The 19,366-nt window shown below is 34.4% G+C and overlaps 1 protein-coding gene across 4 annotated transcripts; it reads right to left on the bottom strand.

Annotated features, from left to right (window-relative positions):
- Window positions 1-12: 12 nt before the first annotated feature.
- Window positions 13-19,085, bottom strand: LOC116616559. Of its 4 annotated transcripts, none has more exons than XR_007305295.1 (5): window positions 18,089-18,737; window positions 13,272-13,483; window positions 12,987-13,200; window positions 2,435-2,517; window positions 13-719 (listed from the first exon to the last, which is right to left on the bottom strand). XR_007305295.1 is itself a non-coding variant. In XM_032378512.2 (5 exons), exons 2-5 carry the CDS (start codon window positions 13,472-13,474, stop codon window positions 339-341), a joined length of 843 nt encoding a protein of 280 aa, XP_032234403.2. In that variant the 5' UTR covers window positions 13,475-13,483; window positions 18,767-19,085; the 3' UTR covers window positions 13-338. The 4 variants fall into 4 exon arrangements, 3 of the variants coding, with proteins under 3 accessions (XP_032234403.2, XP_032234402.2, XP_032234404.2); XM_032378512.2 differs by lacking the exon at window positions 18,089-18,737 and adding an exon at window positions 18,767-19,085 and having other exon boundaries at window positions 13,025-13,200; XM_032378511.2 differs by having other exon boundaries at window positions 13,025-13,200; window positions 18,089-18,720.
- Between the last annotated feature and the right edge of the window lie 281 nt (window positions 19,086-19,366).

Below are 19,366 nucleotides of genomic sequence, written 5' to 3' on the forward strand. Positions count from 1 at the left end.
AAGAAGCCAACGTTTTCTAGATTATTTATTAATCCAGTCTTCTGAACAGAACGCTTTGACAATTTGTCACAGCGATATACAATGGAATAATTAGATCTGCGTTTAGTAAAATGTTAGTGAAATGTCATCCAGCTTTCTGCCGTTAGTTTAGAGTACAAAACAGACAATGATGCTTAAATCCCAACTCTCAAAAAGGACGAGGTGACGCTTTTAGTGGGAAGTTCCTATTTCTCCACTACATGCACTCTTGGGTTCTCTGGTACTCAGCTATATCTGTTGGGGCGCTGTTTAGAATATCAAACTTTACTTTGTTATGTTATGTGATTAAATACTCGCTTCTAGCATGTTTTACATTTGCATTTGACAGTCACTTCAGAGTCGACCCCTTCGTTATTTTTTGCTTCCTTGATCCACAAAGGTTTCGTGTGTCCCTTGTAACCAATAAACGCGTACGTCTGCCTCAGTGAGAGGAAGGTGCTGGTCGCCCCCAGGCTTGAGATGGCTGCCCTTGCTGCACTGGATAAATATTGACTTCCGTCGTCCACCACTGCTATGGCAACCATAACGTCATTCGGGAGGCCATTGATGTAATTCACAATCTTAGAGCCTGCGCTAGAGTCACCGTGCGTGTCGAAGGTGGCATTAGATATGATGTGATTACTTGCGCAGTCGAAGGAGACGAAGTTGTGACCGCGATTGATGTGAATGCCATCTACTATCTGTAACAAAGGAAGGGACACGTCAACATCTCTAAGCAAAGATGGCAAGCATTATGCTTCGTCTAAATGTTAAACGAGGGAATGGGGTGAGTGCGCGGAAATGCGTGTTGTAATAAGTGTGTTCGTAAGCCACAAAAGACAGCACTCCTTGTATTTAAAAAACAAATCGTTTTAGATAGCGTTTCGCTGCCAAAATAGCAATAAAATGACTCTTCTATAGAACTCCTTTGAGCTGATGGCCGGTTGAAAAACAAAAATGAAGAGCAACACAAGCTTGATATGATGGTGTTAGTATAAACAACAATGCAATGGACGCAGGGTGTGGCATGCAACTATACCATTGTATCAAGCCTCCACACACCCCTATCGCACACCCTTAAAAGCCCCTTTTGATAACGCAATTCGTTTCCAAGAGCACATTTTAACACATGTCAGGATGTTGAAAATTTCTATTTTTTAACAGACTAATGAATAACCCTGCTAGCAGAGCTTTGCTTTTTAAAAACACACTTTACTTGCTGATTCGCGTTTCGGGGGTTTTCGCGTTGTTCGTTTGTATCTGTGCACAAAACGACCAAAACAACGCGAGTAGCTAAAACCGCAAATACAAGTACAACCGAGAAACACTAGGGAAAAGTCTCTATTAGCAGGGTAACTAATGAATCACGCTGCTTGCATGAGTAACAAGGCTCGTAGTGAATTCTACAGCAGTATGGTAGAGAAACAGGGAACATGCTACTCAAGCATGATGTCAGCTTTTCCAAATACCATAACAACACAGCCGTAGCGAATGGCATTGGTCGTTACTTACGCAAGATGAAGCTGATGCTAATAGACTGTCTACCTTTGATGATCTAGTGCTTAGTCCTGCTAAGGTGGCTCTGAGTAAATTCAAAGAACTTTCCCAAGAGGCTAACTGATTCAGTCAGCTGCTAGCCCTATCCCGTACATGTAGTAATGCGAGTATTGTGTGACCGCCCCACAATGCCACACGAGCGCCAGTTGCTTTACTGAGTAAAGAGTTCGCCCACCATCTTTCCGAAAAACGAGTTGTTTTATTCAAAATTTCGGTACTCACATAATGAACAACACTCTAGACTAGCTTTTCCATACTAAAACCAGGGGCGGATCCAGGATTTCAAAATAGGGGGTGGATAATGGCCGGATAGACGGCTTGTATCTGATCCAGTGGTTCGTGGTAGGTCACATAGATCCAACAATACTTCAAGCTGAACTGAATTTGTCGTGTTAGCAAACTCAAGCAGGAGATGAAACATGGACAGTACCTTCGCCGTAGTTTTTTCAAAGAAAGTGACTTTTTAATATTTCTTTTTGCTCAAAAATGGGGGTGGATATCCACCCAATCCAACCCCCCTGGAAACATTAATGATCACCTTGTTCTTAACCTTTGGACACCCTCCAAGCTAATTGTGGTGGGTACCCTGTGTTTTATTGAGACGCATGAGCATTTTGTTAAATTCTGGTGGTACCCTGTGCTCCATGCAGTATATCAGACTGTTCCCAGCTCGGAAACTATTCTAGTTAAGGTGGCATTTTACCTTAAAGAGCTTTTAAGAATGCTTAAGCTTACCAAATGAACTCTTAACAGTTTTAAAATGGCGAAAAACAGGTTTCAAAGTAGACAAAAGCCCCGAGACGGCAAGTTATTTTAAGAATTGGCCTTACTTTTACCTTTCTTTAAAAATTGGCCTTACTTTTACTAAATGGAAGCTTATACCGTCCAATCTGATCTCTCCAGTAAGCTCCGATGATCGCACGTAGATCTGGTCCTGGTGCACTGCAAAGATTAATGTATCATAAAGAAAGGCAAGGTATCACAAAGCAAGGCAAGGAACTGAAGGCAAGTCCCACCCCCATCCCTCCCCCCACCAACACAAAAATAATCAGGAAAGGACCGCATTCATGCTACCCGCCACCTTTTGCTGAATTTGCCACCTTCCCGACATTTTTACGTAGGTCTAGATACATTACTAGAGCTAGATACATTACTGAAAAAAGTGGTCTAAATTTTTGGCCGATTATACTTCAAAAAGTAAATCCTAAAATCCTGAAACAATTCTCTAAAAACTTCTTCCCCCAAAATCCCTACTTATTCAAAAAATTAGATATATTACTAGATCTGGATACATTACTAGATCTAGATACATTACTAGATCTAGATACATTACTAGATCTAGATACATTACTAGGTCTTGATACATCACTAGATCTAGATACATTACTAGATCTGGATACATTACTAGATCTAGATACATTACTAGATCTAGATACATTACTAGGTCTTGATACATCACTAGATCTAGATACATTATTAGATCTAGATACATTACTAGATCTAGATACATTACTAGATCTAGATACATTACTAGATCTAGATACATTACTAGATCTGGATACATTACTAGATATAGATACATTACTAGGTCTAGATACATTACTAGATCTAGATACATTACTAGATCTAGATACATCACTAGATCTAGATACATTACTAGATCTACATACATTACTAGATCTAGATACATCACTAGATCTAGATACATTACTAGATCTAGATAAATTACTAGACCTAGATACATTACTAGATCTAGATACATTACTAGATCTGGATACATTACTAGATCTGGATACATTACTAGATCTAGATACATTACTAGATCTAGATACATTACTAGATCTAGATACATTACTAGATCTAGATACATTACTAGATCTAGATACATTACTAGATCTGGATACATCACTAGATCTAGATACATTACTAGATCTGGATACATTACTAGATCTAGATACATTACTAGATCCAGATACATTACTAGATCTAGATACATTACTAGATCTAGATACATCACTAGATCTAGATACATTACTAGATCTAGATACATTACTAGATCTAGATACATTACTAGATCTAGATACATTACTAGATCCAGATACATTACTAGATCTAGATACATTACTAGATCTAGATACATTACTAGATCTAGATACATTACTAGAATACATTACTAGATCTAGATACATTACTAGATCTAGATACATTACTAGATCTAGATACATTACTAGAATACATTACTAGATCTAGATACATCACTAGATCTAGATACATTACTAGAATACATTACTAGATCTAGATACATTACTAGATCTAGATACATTACTAGAATACATTACTAGATCTAGATACATTACTAGATCTAGATACATTACTAGATCTGGATACATTACTAGATCTAGATACATTACTAGAATACATTACTAGATCTAGATACATTACTAGGTCTAGATACATTACTAGATCTGGATACATTACTAGATCTAGATACATTACTAGATCTAGATACATCACTAGGTCTAGATACATTACTAGATCTAGATACATCACTAGATCTAGATACATTACTAGACCTAGATACATTACTAGATCTAGATACATTACTAGATCTGGATACATTACTAGATCTGGATACATTACTAGATCTAGATACATTACTAGATCTAGATACATTACTAGATCTAGATACATTACTAGATCTAGATACATTACTAGATCTAGATACATTACTAGATCTGGATACATCACTAGATCTAGATACATTACTAGATCTGGATACATTACTAGATCTAGATACATTACTAGATCCAGATACATTACTAGATCTAGATACATTACTAGATCTAGATACATCACTAGATCTAGATACATTACTAGATCTAGATACATTACTAGATCTAGATACATTACTAGATCTAGATACATTACTAGATCCAGATACATTACTAGATCTAGATACATTACTAGATCTAGATACATTACTAGATCTAGATACATTACTAGAATACATTACTAGATCTAGATACATTACTAGATCTAGATACATTACTAGATCTAGATACATTACTAGAATACATTACTAGATCTAGATACATCACTAGATCTAGATACATTACTAGAATACATTACTAGATCTAGATACATTACTAGATCTAGATACATTACTAGAATACATTACTAGATCTAGATACATTACTAGATCTAGATACATTACTAGATCTGGATACATTACTAGATCTAGATACATTACTAGAATACATTACTAGATCTAGATACATTACTAGGTCTAGATACATTACTAGATCTGGATACATTACTAGATCTAGATACATTACTAGATCTAGATACATCACTAGGTCTAGATACATTACTAGATCTAGATACATCACTAGATCTAGATACATTACTAGATCTGGATACATTACTAGACCTAGATTCATTACTAGATCTAGATACATTACTAGATCTGGATACATCACTAGATCTAGATACATTACTAGATCTGGATACAATACTAGATCTAGATACATTACTAGATCTAGATACATTACTAGATCTGGATACATTACTAGATCTGGATACATTACTAGATCTGGATACATTACTAGATCTGGATACATTACTAGATCTAGATACATCACTAGATCTAGATACATTACTAGGTCTAGATACATCACTAGATCTAGATACATTACTAGATCTGGATACATTACTAGATCTAGATACATTACTAGATCTAGATACATCACTAGATCTAGATACATTACTAGATCTAGATACATTACTAGATCTAGATACATTACTAGATCTAGATACATTACTAGATCTGGATACATTACTAGATCTAGATACATTACTAGATCCAGATACATTACTAGATCTAGATACATTACTAGATCTAGATACATCACTAGATCTAGATACATTACTAGATCTAGATACATTACTAGATCCAGATACATTACTAGATCCAGATACATTACTAGATCTAGATACATTACTAGATCTAGATACATTACTAGATCTAGATACATTACTAGATCTAGATACATTACTAGATCTAGATACATTACTAGATCTAGATACATCACTAGATCTAGATACATTACTAGATCTAGATACATTACTAGATCTAGATATATTACTAGATCTAGATACATCACTAGATCTAGATACATCACTAGATCTAGATACATTACTAGATCTAGATACATTACTAGATCTAGATACATTACTAGATCTAGATACATTACTAGATCTAGATACATTACTAGATCCAGATACATTACTAGATCTAGATACATTACTAGATCTAGATACATTACTAGATCTAGATAAATTACTAGACCTAGATACATTACTAGATCTAGATACATTACTAGATCTGGATACATTACTAGATCTGGATACATTACTAGATCTAGATACATTACTAGATCTAGATACATTACTAGATCTAGATACATTACTAGATCTAGATACATTACTAGATCTAGATACATTACTAGATCTGGATACATCACTAGATCTAGATACATTACTAGATCTGGATACATTACTAGATCTAGATACATTACTAGATCCAGATACATTACTAGATCTAGATACATTACTAGATCTAGATACATCACTAGATCTAGATACATTACTAGATCTAGATACATTACTAGATCTAGATACATTACTAGATCTAGATACATTACTAGATCCAGATACATTACTAGATCTAGATACATTACTAGATCTAGATACATTACTAGATCTAGATACATTACTAGAATACATTACTAGATCTAGATACATTACTAGATCTAGATACATTACTAGATCTAGATACATTACTAGAATACATTACTAGATCTAGATACATCACTAGATCTAGATACATTACTAGAATACATTACTAGATCTAGATACATTACTAGATCTAGATACATTACTAGAATACATTACTAGATCTAGATACATTACTAGATCTAGATACATTACTAGATCTGGATACATTACTAGATCTAGATACATTACTAGAATACATTACTAGATCTAGATACATTACTAGGTCTAGATACATTACTAGATCTGGATACATTACTAGATCTAGATACATTACTAGATCTAGATACATCACTAGGTCTAGATACATTACTAGATCTAGATACATCACTAGATCTAGATACATTACTAGATCTGGATACATTACTAGATCTAGATTCATTACTAGATCTAGATACATTACTAGATCTGGATACATCACTAGATCTAGATACATTACTAGATCTGGATACAATACTAGATCTAGATACATTACTAGATCTAGATACATTACTAGATCTGGATACATTACTAGATCTGGATACATTACTAGATCTGGATACATTACTAGATCTGGATACATTACTAGATCTAGATACATCACTAGATCTAGATACATTACTAGGTCTAGATACATCACTAGATCTAGATACATTACTAGATCTGGATACATTACTAGATCTAGAGACATGACTAGATCTAGATACATCACTAGATCTAGATACATTACTAGATCTAGATACATTACTAGATCTAGATACATTACTAGATCTAGATACATTACTAGATCTGGATACATTACTAGATCTAGATACATTACTAGATCCAGATACATTACTAGATCTAGATACATTACTAGATCTAGATACATCACTAGATCTAGATACATTACTAGATCTAGATACATTACTAGATCCAGATACATTACTAGATCCAGATACATTACTAGATCTAGATACATTACTAGATCTAGATACATTACTAGATCTAGATACATTACTAGATCTAGATACATTACTAGAGCTAGATACATTACTGAAAAAAGTGGTCTAAATTTTTGGCCGATTATACTTCAAAAAGTAAATCCTAAAATCCTGAAACAATTCTCTAAAAACTTCTTCCCCCAAAATCCCTACTTATTCAAAAAATTAGATATATTACTAGATCTGGATACATTACTAGATCTAGATACATTACTAGATCTAGATACATTACTAGATCTAGATACATTACTAGGTCTTGATACATCACTAGATCTAGATACATTACTAGATCTGGATACATTACTAGATCTAGATACATTACTAGATCTAGATACATTACTAGGTCTTGATACATCACTAGATCTAGATACATTATTAGATCTAGATACATTACTAGATCTAGATACATTACTAGATCTAGATACATTACTAGATCTAGATACATTACTAGATCTGGATACATTACTAGATATAGATACATTACTAGGTCTAGATACATTACTAGATCTAGATACATTACTAGATCTAGATACATCACTAGATCTAGATACATTACTAGATCTACATACATTACTAGATCTAGATACATCACTAGATCTAGATACATTACTAGATCTAGATAAATTACTAGACCTAGATACATTACTAGATCTAGATACATTACTAGATCTGGATACATTACTAGATCTGGATACATTACTAGATCTAGATACATTACTAGATCTAGATACATTACTAGATCTAGATACATTACTAGATCTAGATACATTACTAGATCTAGATACATTACTAGATCTGGATACATCACTAGATCTAGATACATTACTAGATCTGGATACATTACTAGATCTAGATACATTACTAGATCCAGATACATTACTAGATCTAGATACATTACTAGATCTAGATACATCACTAGATCTAGATACATTACTAGATCTAGATACATTACTAGATCTAGATACATTACTAGATCTAGATACATTACTAGATCCAGATACATTACTAGATCTAGATACATTACTAGATCTAGATACATTACTAGATCTAGATACATTACTAGAATACATTACTAGATCTAGATACATTACTAGATCTAGATACATTACTAGATCTAGATACATTACTAGAATACATTACTAGATCTAGATACATCACTAGATCTAGATACATTACTAGAATACATTACTAGATCTAGATACATTACTAGATCTAGATACATTACTAGAATACATTACTAGATCTAGATACATTACTAGATCTAGATACATTACTAGATCTGGATACATTACTAGATCTAGATACATTACTAGAATACATTACTAGATCTAGATACATTACTAGGTCTAGATACATTACTAGATCTGGATACATTACTAGATCTAGATACATTACTAGATCTAGATACATCACTAGGTCTAGATACATTACTAGATCTAGATACATCACTAGATCTAGATACATTACTAGACCTAGATACATTACTAGATCTAGATACATTACTAGATCTGGATACATTACTAGATCTGGATACATTACTAGATCTAGATACATTACTAGATCTAGATACATTACTAGATCTAGATACATTACTAGATCTAGATACATTACTAGATCTAGATACATTACTAGATCTGGATACATCACTAGATCTAGATACATTACTAGATCTGGATACATTACTAGATCTAGATACATTACTAGATCCAGATACATTACTAGATCTAGATACATTACTAGATCTAGATACATCACTAGATCTAGATACATTACTAGATCTAGATACATTACTAGATCTAGATACATTACTAGATCTAGATACATTACTAGATCCAGATACATTACTAGATCTAGATACATTACTAGATCTAGATACATTACTAGATCTAGATACATTACTAGAATACATTACTAGATCTAGATACATTACTAGATCTAGATACATTACTAGATCTAGATACATTACTAGAATACATTACTAGATCTAGATACATCACTAGATCTAGATACATTACTAGAATACATTACTAGATCTAGATACATTACTAGATCTAGATACATTACTAGAATACATTACTAGATCTAGATACATTACTAGATCTAGATACATTACTAGATCTGGATACATTACTAGATCTAGATACATTACTAGAATACATTACTAGATCTAGATACATTACTAGGTCTAGATACATTACTAGATCTGGATACATTACTAGATCTAGATACATTACTAGATCTAGATACATCACTAGGTCTAGATACATTACTAGATCTAGATACATCACTAGATCTAGATACATTACTAGATCTGGATACATTACTAGACCTAGATTCATTACTAGATCTAGATACATTACTAGATCTGGATACATCACTAGATCTAGATACATTACTAGATCTGGATACAATACTAGATCTAGATACATTACTAGATCTAGATACATTACTAGATCTGGATACATTACTAGATCTGGATACATTACTAGATCTGGATACATTACTAGATCTGGATACATTACTAGATCTAGATACATCACTAGATCTAGATACATTACTAGGTCTAGATACATCACTAGATCTAGATACATTACTAGATCTGGATACATTACTAGATCTAGATACATTACTAGATCTAGATACATCACTAGATCTAGATACATTACTAGATCTAGATACATTACTAGATCTAGATACATTACTAGATCTAGATACATTACTAGATCTGGATACATTACTAGATCTAGATACATTACTAGATCCAGATACATTACTAGATCTAGATACATTACTAGATCTAGATACATCACTAGATCTAGATACATTACTAGATCTAGATACATTACTAGATCCAGATACATTACTAGATCCAGATACATTACTAGATCTAGATACATTACTAGATCTAGATACATTACTAGATCTAGATACATTACTAGATCTAGATACATTACTAGATCTAGATACATTACTAGATCTAGATACATCACTAGATCTAGATACATTACTAGATCTAGATACATTACTAGATCTAGATATATTACTAGATCTAGATACATCACTAGATCTAGATACATCACTAGATCTAGATACATTACTAGATCTAGATACATTACTAGATCTAGATACATTACTAGATCTAGATACATTACTAGATCTAGATACATTACTAGATCCAGATACATTACTAGATCTAGATACATTACTAGATCTAGATACATTACTAGATCTAGATAAATTACTAGACCTAGATACATTACTAGATCTAGATACATTACTAGATCTGGATACATTACTAGATCTGGATACATTACTAGATCTAGATACATTACTAGATCTAGATACATTACTAGATCTAGATACATTACTAGATCTAGATACATTACTAGATCTAGATACATTACTAGATCTGGATACATCACTAGATCTAGATACATTACTAGATCTGGATACATTACTAGATCTAGATACATTACTAGATCCAGATACATTACTAGATCTAGATACATTACTAGATCTAGATACATCACTAGATCTAGATACATTACTAGATCTAGATACATTACTAGATCTAGATACATTACTAGATCTAGATACATTACTAGATCCAGATACATTACTAGATCTAGATACATTACTAGATCTAGATACATTACTAGATCTAGATACATTACTAGAATACATTACTAGATCTAGATACATTACTAGATCTAGATACATTACTAGATCTAGATACATTACTAGAATACATTACTAGATCTAGATACATCACTAGATCTAGATACATTACTAGAATACATTACTAGATCTAGATACATTACTAGATCTAGATACATTACTAGAATACATTACTAGATCTAGATACATTACTAGATCTAGATACATTACTAGATCTGGATACATTACTAGATCTAGATACATTACTAGAATACATTACTAGATCTAGATACATTACTAGGTCTAGATACATTACTAGATCTGGATACATTACTAGATCTAGATACATTACTAGATCTAGATACATCACTAGGTCTAGATACATTACTAGATCTAGATACATCACTAGATCTAGATACATTACTAGATCTGGATACATTACTAGATCTAGATTCATTACTAGATCTAGATACATTACTAGATCTGGATACATCACTAGATCTAGATACATTACTAGATCTGGATACAATACTAGATCTAGATACATTACTAGATCTAGATACATTACTAGATCTGGATACATTACTAGATCTGGATACATTACTAGATCTGGATACATTACTAGATCTGGATACATTACTAGATCTAGATACATCACTAGATCTAGATACATTACTAGGTCTAGATACATCACTAGATCTAGATACATTACTAGATCTGGATACATTACTAGATCTAGAGACATGACTAGATCTAGATACATCACTAGATCTAGATACATTACTAGATCTAGATACATTACTAGATCTAGATACATTACTAGATCTAGATACATTACTAGATCTGGATACATTACTAGATCTAGATACATTACTAGATCCAGATACATTACTAGATCTAGATACATTACTAGATCTAGATACATCACTAGATCTAGATACATTACTAGATCTAGATACATTACTAGATCCAGATACATTACTAGATCCAGATACATTACTAGATCTAGATACATTACTAGATCTAGATACATTACTAGATCTAGATACATTACTAGATCTAGATACATTACTAGATCTAGATACATTACTAGATCTAGATACATCACTAGATCTAGATACATTACTAGATCTAGATACATTACTAGATCTAGATACATTACTAGATCTAGATACATCACTAGATCTAGATACATCACTAGATCTAGATACATTACTAGATCTAGATACATTACTAGATCTGGATACATTACTAGATCTGGATACATTACTAGATCCAGATACATTACTAGATCTAGATACATTACTAGATCTAGATACATCACTAGATCTAGATACATCACTAGATCTAGATACATTACTAGATCTAGATACATTACTAGATCCAGATACATTACTAGATCCAGATACATTACTAGATCTAGATACATTACTAGATCTAGATACATTACTAGAATACATTACTAGATCTAGATACATTACTAGATCTAGATACATTACTAGATCTAGATACATTACTACTACACTACTACATTTTAGTTCTCTAAAATCTTCTTCTCTAAAAATCCCTACTTATTCAAAAAAATAGGCTAAAAGCTCCGCTGTTCTCTATTAATGTTCAAAAAACATTATTTTTCGTTAAAATGGATTGTATCTATACCTATAAAGTGAGCAGACAGGCAAAATTTGTAGAAAATTGACTCATTTTTGGAAACGGGGATTTGTTGACTCGTGAGACTGGCAATGGCAATCAATTACTTTGCAAAAGGGCAGCATTTCCTCGGAATTCAAGCTTTTTTTGAGGTATTAAATTACCTAAAAAAAATCTAAAAGACGTAAAATATTTAAAAAATCTTCCTTTTTTCGCGCCCGTTTCTTATATCTTACTACATTTCTAGCTTTCCTATTTTTTCATATCTTACCGCATTTGTACGCCTTCCCGCCCTCTCTTATATCTTACCGCATCTGTACGCCTTCCCGCCCTCTCTTATATCTTACCGCATCTGTACGCCTTCCCGCCTTCCCTCATCATGCATGCCATACCACTACTGCAAAGATCGTTACTGCAGTTGGTCAGCGGCTTAACTATAGCGTAGAATGCTCCAGGCGCTGCGCCAGGTGTGAAGTGAGCCGGAAACGCGAAGTGTGTAGCACCACTCAACTGGCATTGCGATCTTTTTAAGCAAAAAAAAAAAAGATTCAATGTCTGTCTGTCTGTCTGTCTGTCTGTCCGTCTCTTGCTTACTTCTGAGGGATGTAGTTTATCGAATAACAAGCGCTGTTCCTATTGCAAGTCATTCGACAGACTTTCTTGGTTGTAGTTATTGTCTCGATCACGTGACCATGTAGCATGGAATTCGGCAGTTCAAAGAAGCCATCGCAAACATCTGCATAGATATGTCGCCATAGCAACAGAAACATTGACAGCATCACTTTAGAAACGATCATGGCGCTGTGCTGAAATGAAAAGAGGCCACAAATAGTTTGCTGCATTTACCTACGTTTATTAGTTCACTGTAAAAACTCTATAGGTACAAAACAGAGCACATTACAGAAACATTAAAAACTATTGGGGGAGGCACAAGCACGCCCCTTTTGGCCATCTCCTTATAATTTTTGAAAATATTGGGGGGGGAGGCACATGCCCCAAGAGCCCCACCCCCTGCTACGGCCCTGCAACATATAGCAAAATAAAAAGATAAAATTTTTCAGAGATCAAAAGAATGAAAAATACATTGTACAGTATATGATTAAATTAAATGGCAGTAATATAGATTTAGGTATTGCCTAAAAGCGGAGCTCCAAACGACCAAATCTTTTTGTTTATTCTCGCTTAATAATTTAAATTTTAAATATTATTATATTTCTGTTTTTGACAATTTCAACAATTTCACATAAAATCACGCGCCCAATTTGTTAAACCCCCTTTCCCCCACATAACACACACATAACAAGTTAAGCTGTCATACGATGTTTCGACGTCAGGTAAATTTTACTTTTAATGACGTCATCAATGACGTCACGCATCACGTGACCATATCTTCGCACCGCCCTTGACACATACATGACATCTATCAAGTTTGGTTGTTATACAATGTTTCTTTCACGATATATGAATGTTTTCTACATTGATGACGTCACAATCACGTGACCACATTGGAGCACCCCCTTGACACAACATGACACCTACCGAGTTTGGTTGTTATACGATGTTTTTTTTAAAATGAAATATAAATATGTTTTTTATTTTGATGACGTCAGCCCATTTGTGCTTCATCGATGACGTCACAATCACGTGACTATATTGGTACACCCCCCATGACAGCTTCGTGACACATACCAAGATTGGTTGTCATGATGTTTCGTTCATGAGATAAGAATATTAGTGACGTCATCGATGACGTCACAAATCACGTGACTATATCCGTGCACCCCCCTTGACACCAACATGACACCTGCCAAGTTTGGTTGTGAAACAATGTTTCTTTCAAGAGATATGAATTTTTATGCTTTTCATCACGTTTTTTGCTTTTAAAGACATCATCGATGTCGTCACAATCACGTGACCACATTGGTGCACCCCCCTTGACACCAACATGACACCTACCGAGTTTGGTTGCCATACGATGTTTCCTTCGTGAAATATAAATATTTTTTATTTTGATGACGTCAACATATTTTGCTTCTAGTGACGTCATCGATGACGTCACAATCACGTGACAAAATTGGTGCACCCCCCCTTGACACATACATGACACATACCAAGTTTGGTTGTCATATGATGTTTCGTTTAGAAGATATGAATATAGATATGACATCGGGATAGTTTTGCTTAAAGTGACGTCATTGATGACGTCACAATCACGTGACAATATTGTAACACACCCCTTGACACCAACATGACACCTACTGAGTTTGGTTGTGAAACAATGTTTCTTTCAAGAGATATAGTCGGGTCGCTTAGCGCACAAAAAGAGCTCAATCTATACCAAACTTGGTATAAATATAGCCTAGAGGATGGTAATCAATATTGAGACCGGTGCCCACCGGTACCATTAGCGGATCCATAGATAAAAAGCAATTATTTAAAAAAAATATATTGTGTTGCGGGTACCCTGTGGTAAGATTTTAATACAAAAAAAAGATCCAAACGCAAATATTTGAAAACGATTTATAGCTGTATTCTATCGAATTCCGAGCCCAAAAAATATATAAATAGATATAAAAAGCTACACTTGAAGATGAAGGAAAACCTACTGGAACCCAGGCGCCACGCGGCTTTTTTACATCCCACTTGCTAACATGCAAATATGACTGATTTTCATACATCAAATAAGCACAAATAGGTGGTGCACATAAATTTTCTTGGATTTTTTTTTCAATGAGTTCTCTAAGTATTATAGGGGCTACAGAGCTTAATTCAACCAGCGCGGCTGTAATTAATAGGCCCCACCGATGAGGGAGATTTTTCGTAGCCTGTTGTGCGTTGATAAAATATACCATGACAACTCGAATCATTTGTTTATCTATTTGTTACGGCCCAATGTTATTTTTAAAATCAAATTATCACAATTGTTTCCGAGGCGAAAGCCTCGCTCTACCTCATGCTAGTTATGGGCCAAAGCGGGGGAGCCGGCAGACTCCCTTGACTTCCAACCACTCGGTCGTATGAAGCCGAAAACCCTAGCTAATAGCGTTTCATGAATAATATTTTCATTATGTAAAAAAAAAATGAATTTCAAACTAATATAGATCGGCAGTGGTGGCTGGCGTCTAGGGATATGGCGCTCAAAACCTTCTGATCGTTAGAATAGTAGAATAATTCTGGCTTACGTCAGGTTTGGGGCTAGACGCTAGTACCGTCAACACTAGGGTTTTTGTACACTTGCTTATAGCACTGTCGTTTTTTCGGCACCTCGAAAAAAACGTCCCTGAGAAAGGAAAATATCTTCTGTTTGGAAAAGAAATCCCCGCGGACCCTGTGCACAAGCTAGCGTACGCGCATCATTCTTAAAAGGCTCTTTCAGTTTCCTTGTATAACTTTTTTCCCTACATTACAAAAACGATCCGCCGATCAATGATCCGCGCCTTAGGAAAAGCCTCTAAAACTCTGTCCTTTAATAGAAAACGTTTTAAGGATTTCTCATTCCCAAAATCTCCCAAGCGTGTCTCATGTGCATTGTGGAGCTCGAACATCAGAAAAGGTACGTACCATTTTCAACAGCCTCCATTTATATAATCTGTTAATATATTTTCTATAAGCCTGGGAAAAGCTCTAAATACTTTTTTATCATCCTCTCTCGAGATCGAAACAAATGATCACTTATTTTCGAATTTATTGCTTTACAAGAGCAAGAAAAAACGTCCTTGTAACAACGTTTGAGTCCACTTATGGAGAAACATATAGTCCAAGGCTAGTAACAGAATGTTTCTTTCTCTGCGACAAAAAGGATTCAGAAATAAGAAGGCATATGACGACTTCTCGGCCGCCATTTTGGATTCTAGGAAACGCCGTGACACCTATATAGTACCAGAATGTGGGGAAGTTGATTGCCCCTACTTACGAGCCCCTGAATACATACAATACACCAAAAACTGGTACTCGACTCTGCTTTTAATAAGACTTCTTCAGGCAGGGATACATACTGTATACACTTAATACATTAAACGTTTCTGGTTTAAGATTTTTGGCGCTCAAGGACGGAAATAAATTTCTATTTTGAGATAAAGAAAAAAGATATGTTTACCAATAATTGTTTTTCTATGATGTTTTTCTAAAAAATATATAAACATTACATTATTATCATATACTTATTTTTTAAAGTGTACAACTTGTGTCCCATCATTGACAACATGGAGCTTATCAGACTGGGGGTGGGGGGGGGGGGGGGCTCTTTAAGCCCCCCTCCGCGAAAATTACTATAACTTCTGAAACATAGCAGCTAAGAGGCCAAAACTTGGTGTCATTTCCTAAAATCTATTTGCGGACGTTTTGATGCAATAGACATGTCGAGGAGACGCTCCCTGTTACCATGGCAACCGTTTTTTCACAAATACGTTTCCCAAAAACAAAAAATGGTGATTTTTTTTATATTTTGGTCTTGTTTCTCAGATTTGAATGCCTCTTTTGACGCTATAAGTTTGTTTAGGTAACAAGTTTTACAACAGCGCTAGATTTTTTTACCTCGGATTTTTGGGGAGGAGGGTGGGTAAATTTTGCTCTCTGAAAGCTGTTATTATAAATGTCACTAGATTTATTAGATGCCACTTTAAATGCTAATGTTATGCACTTATCATTACTATGAGCAGTAATACATGCATGCAAATACTTTTTTCTGTAATAATTCCAGATTTTTCATTTCTTTTTCAAAAATCATAAGAATCCAACATGGCGGACCCAAGATGGCGGAAATTCTTTGCAAGCTGATGCTCATTGTCTCTAAGTTTGATGGCCATAGCCTATGTGGTTCAAGCGGTGAAATTCTTACAAAAAAATGATTATAACGTTTTTATGACCTTTTTGCATTGTAAAGCCGTTAAATGGTTGATTTTGGCATATCTGAATGATGCAAAATGATTTCAACCCGATTTCTTATAATTTAGGCAATATTGGAAAGAATAGCTAGACATCGTCTTCATGACAATGGGTTAACAAACAAGTGCTCAAACAACGCAAAACACATATCACGTCACACAGTCCCACATTTCAACCAGATTTAAGTATGGAATTCCAAAAATCCCATCTTTTTTTACGTGTACCGGTATCTTAGTTAATTTTGCTGCATAGCGCTCTACTTGCTCTGTATGGCCAATATATTACTTTAACACGGGCAGGAAAGGTAACCTATGCACTTCCCTTGCTCTATAAATACACATTTTATGCATAGGAATCACAAAGTTCGGAGGTATCTGACTCCAAACAAAATATTCCTAATTTCAATATTTTGAATTTCCCATCCGGGATAAAAAAACATATAAAAGTACAATCTAGCCGTTATGTCCCTCCAAGAAATAACCTTACCCACCGAGATAAATCATGGCAACAGAGAACAAAGTTCGTACCTCTCTGTATCTTCTTGCATAAGCTGTGTTTTTCAAGTTTTTAACATCTAAAAAGATGTTAGGTTGTTTTTAGGCAATTTCTAATGAGGGGAGGAATGGACCAATAATAGGCATACTTTTAATGAGAGGAAACTAGGCAACCAATCAAATGCATTGACTTGGTTTCTTGAAAAAGATAGATAACACCAGCTGGCTAATTGCGTTGTCCTTAAGCTTATTGTTTCTTTTTGCAATATCACCGGCTTCTTAATTTAAGATAATGAGTAGCGGTAACTTGTTTTATGACAACAACTAAAATTACGACCACTAATTGGTTGTTTGGGTTCGGGAATGATAAAAAACGATAGGGCAAATTTAAGACTTTTCAAATATGTGGTTATAGATTATTTTTATCGGGCTTCAGGGCATATATAAAGGATTTTTGTATCTTATCATAATAAATGATGGCATGAAAGGGCAGAAAGGAATTTTGTGGTTTTATTATTATAATTTAACCTATCAACCTCTGTTCCTCCTTTGCTTTGCAATATACGATTTTTCCAATTTAGGTGAACAGGCTAAACGAAACCACCATTTAACCACGGGAATTAGGATACTTTGTCAGCAATTTCTTTATAAAATAAACAGTCCCCAATTTGTGTTGAATAATGTTTAACAAAGCGATAAAATATTTCTTATCTTAATCCGAAATGTCTCCTGTGCTCTGAGTTAGCGAAATCCTTCTTGGTTGCCCCTTGTTATATTTCTCTTGTCTAAAAGCCCTAGCGATCGTTATTTTGAAGTCTCGAAACATTTGAACGGTACTGTGTAACCAGAGCCTCTTGAGTGTTCGTGACAAGCCCGAGCCCTCTCCGATATCTCTCCGAGCCCTCTCCGGACCTAACTTCGTATTTAGGTTCTATATAAAATAAGAAGGGAGTGAAACAACGCTCGATTCCATTGTTTGAAAACCTGCCTAGTTACGGCCAATGCTGTGATGTTGGTATAAGACATGATCTCTTTGAACTTATCTCGCCGCCGACACACGCCCGGGCATGCGACTAGTGCTGGGATCGGGACTAATTTTGTCTAGGCAGGAAAAAGCAATGTTTTCCCGCTCAAATATCGAAAGAGGTAATGTAACTGCCACATGAATTTGAATTTTTACCCAGAACAACAGAAAATTCTGCAAGTTATCGACAAAGGGCAAAGTGTTTGATTTTTAATGGTGAAGTGGAGAAGGGGGATAGCGAGCAAATCAAATTATTATCTGGTCATCGGATGCCATTTAACTTTTTG

This window comes from Nematostella vectensis, chromosome 12 (assembly GCF_932526225.1).
Source record: "Nematostella vectensis chromosome 12, jaNemVect1.1, whole genome shotgun sequence".
NCBI lineage: Eukaryota > Metazoa > Cnidaria > Anthozoa > Actiniaria > Edwardsiidae > Nematostella > Nematostella vectensis.

What these genes read in the sequence shown, in the direction of transcription:
- LOC116616559 (XM_032378512.2), bottom strand. Translation starts at nt 13,474, where the DNA reads ATGATCGTTTCTAAAGTGATGCTGTCAATGTTTCTGTTGCTATGGCGA. An exon ending in ATAAACTACATCCCTCAGAA is followed by an intron (nt 13,201 to 13,271) that starts GTAAGCAAGAGA and finishes TTGCTTAAAAAG; the next exon opens with ATCGCAATGCCAGTTGAGTG. An exon ending in CGGGAAGGCGTACAGATGCG is followed by an intron (nt 2,518 to 13,024) that starts GTAAGATATAAG and finishes TAATCTTTGCAG; the next exon opens with TGCACCAGGACCAGATCTAC.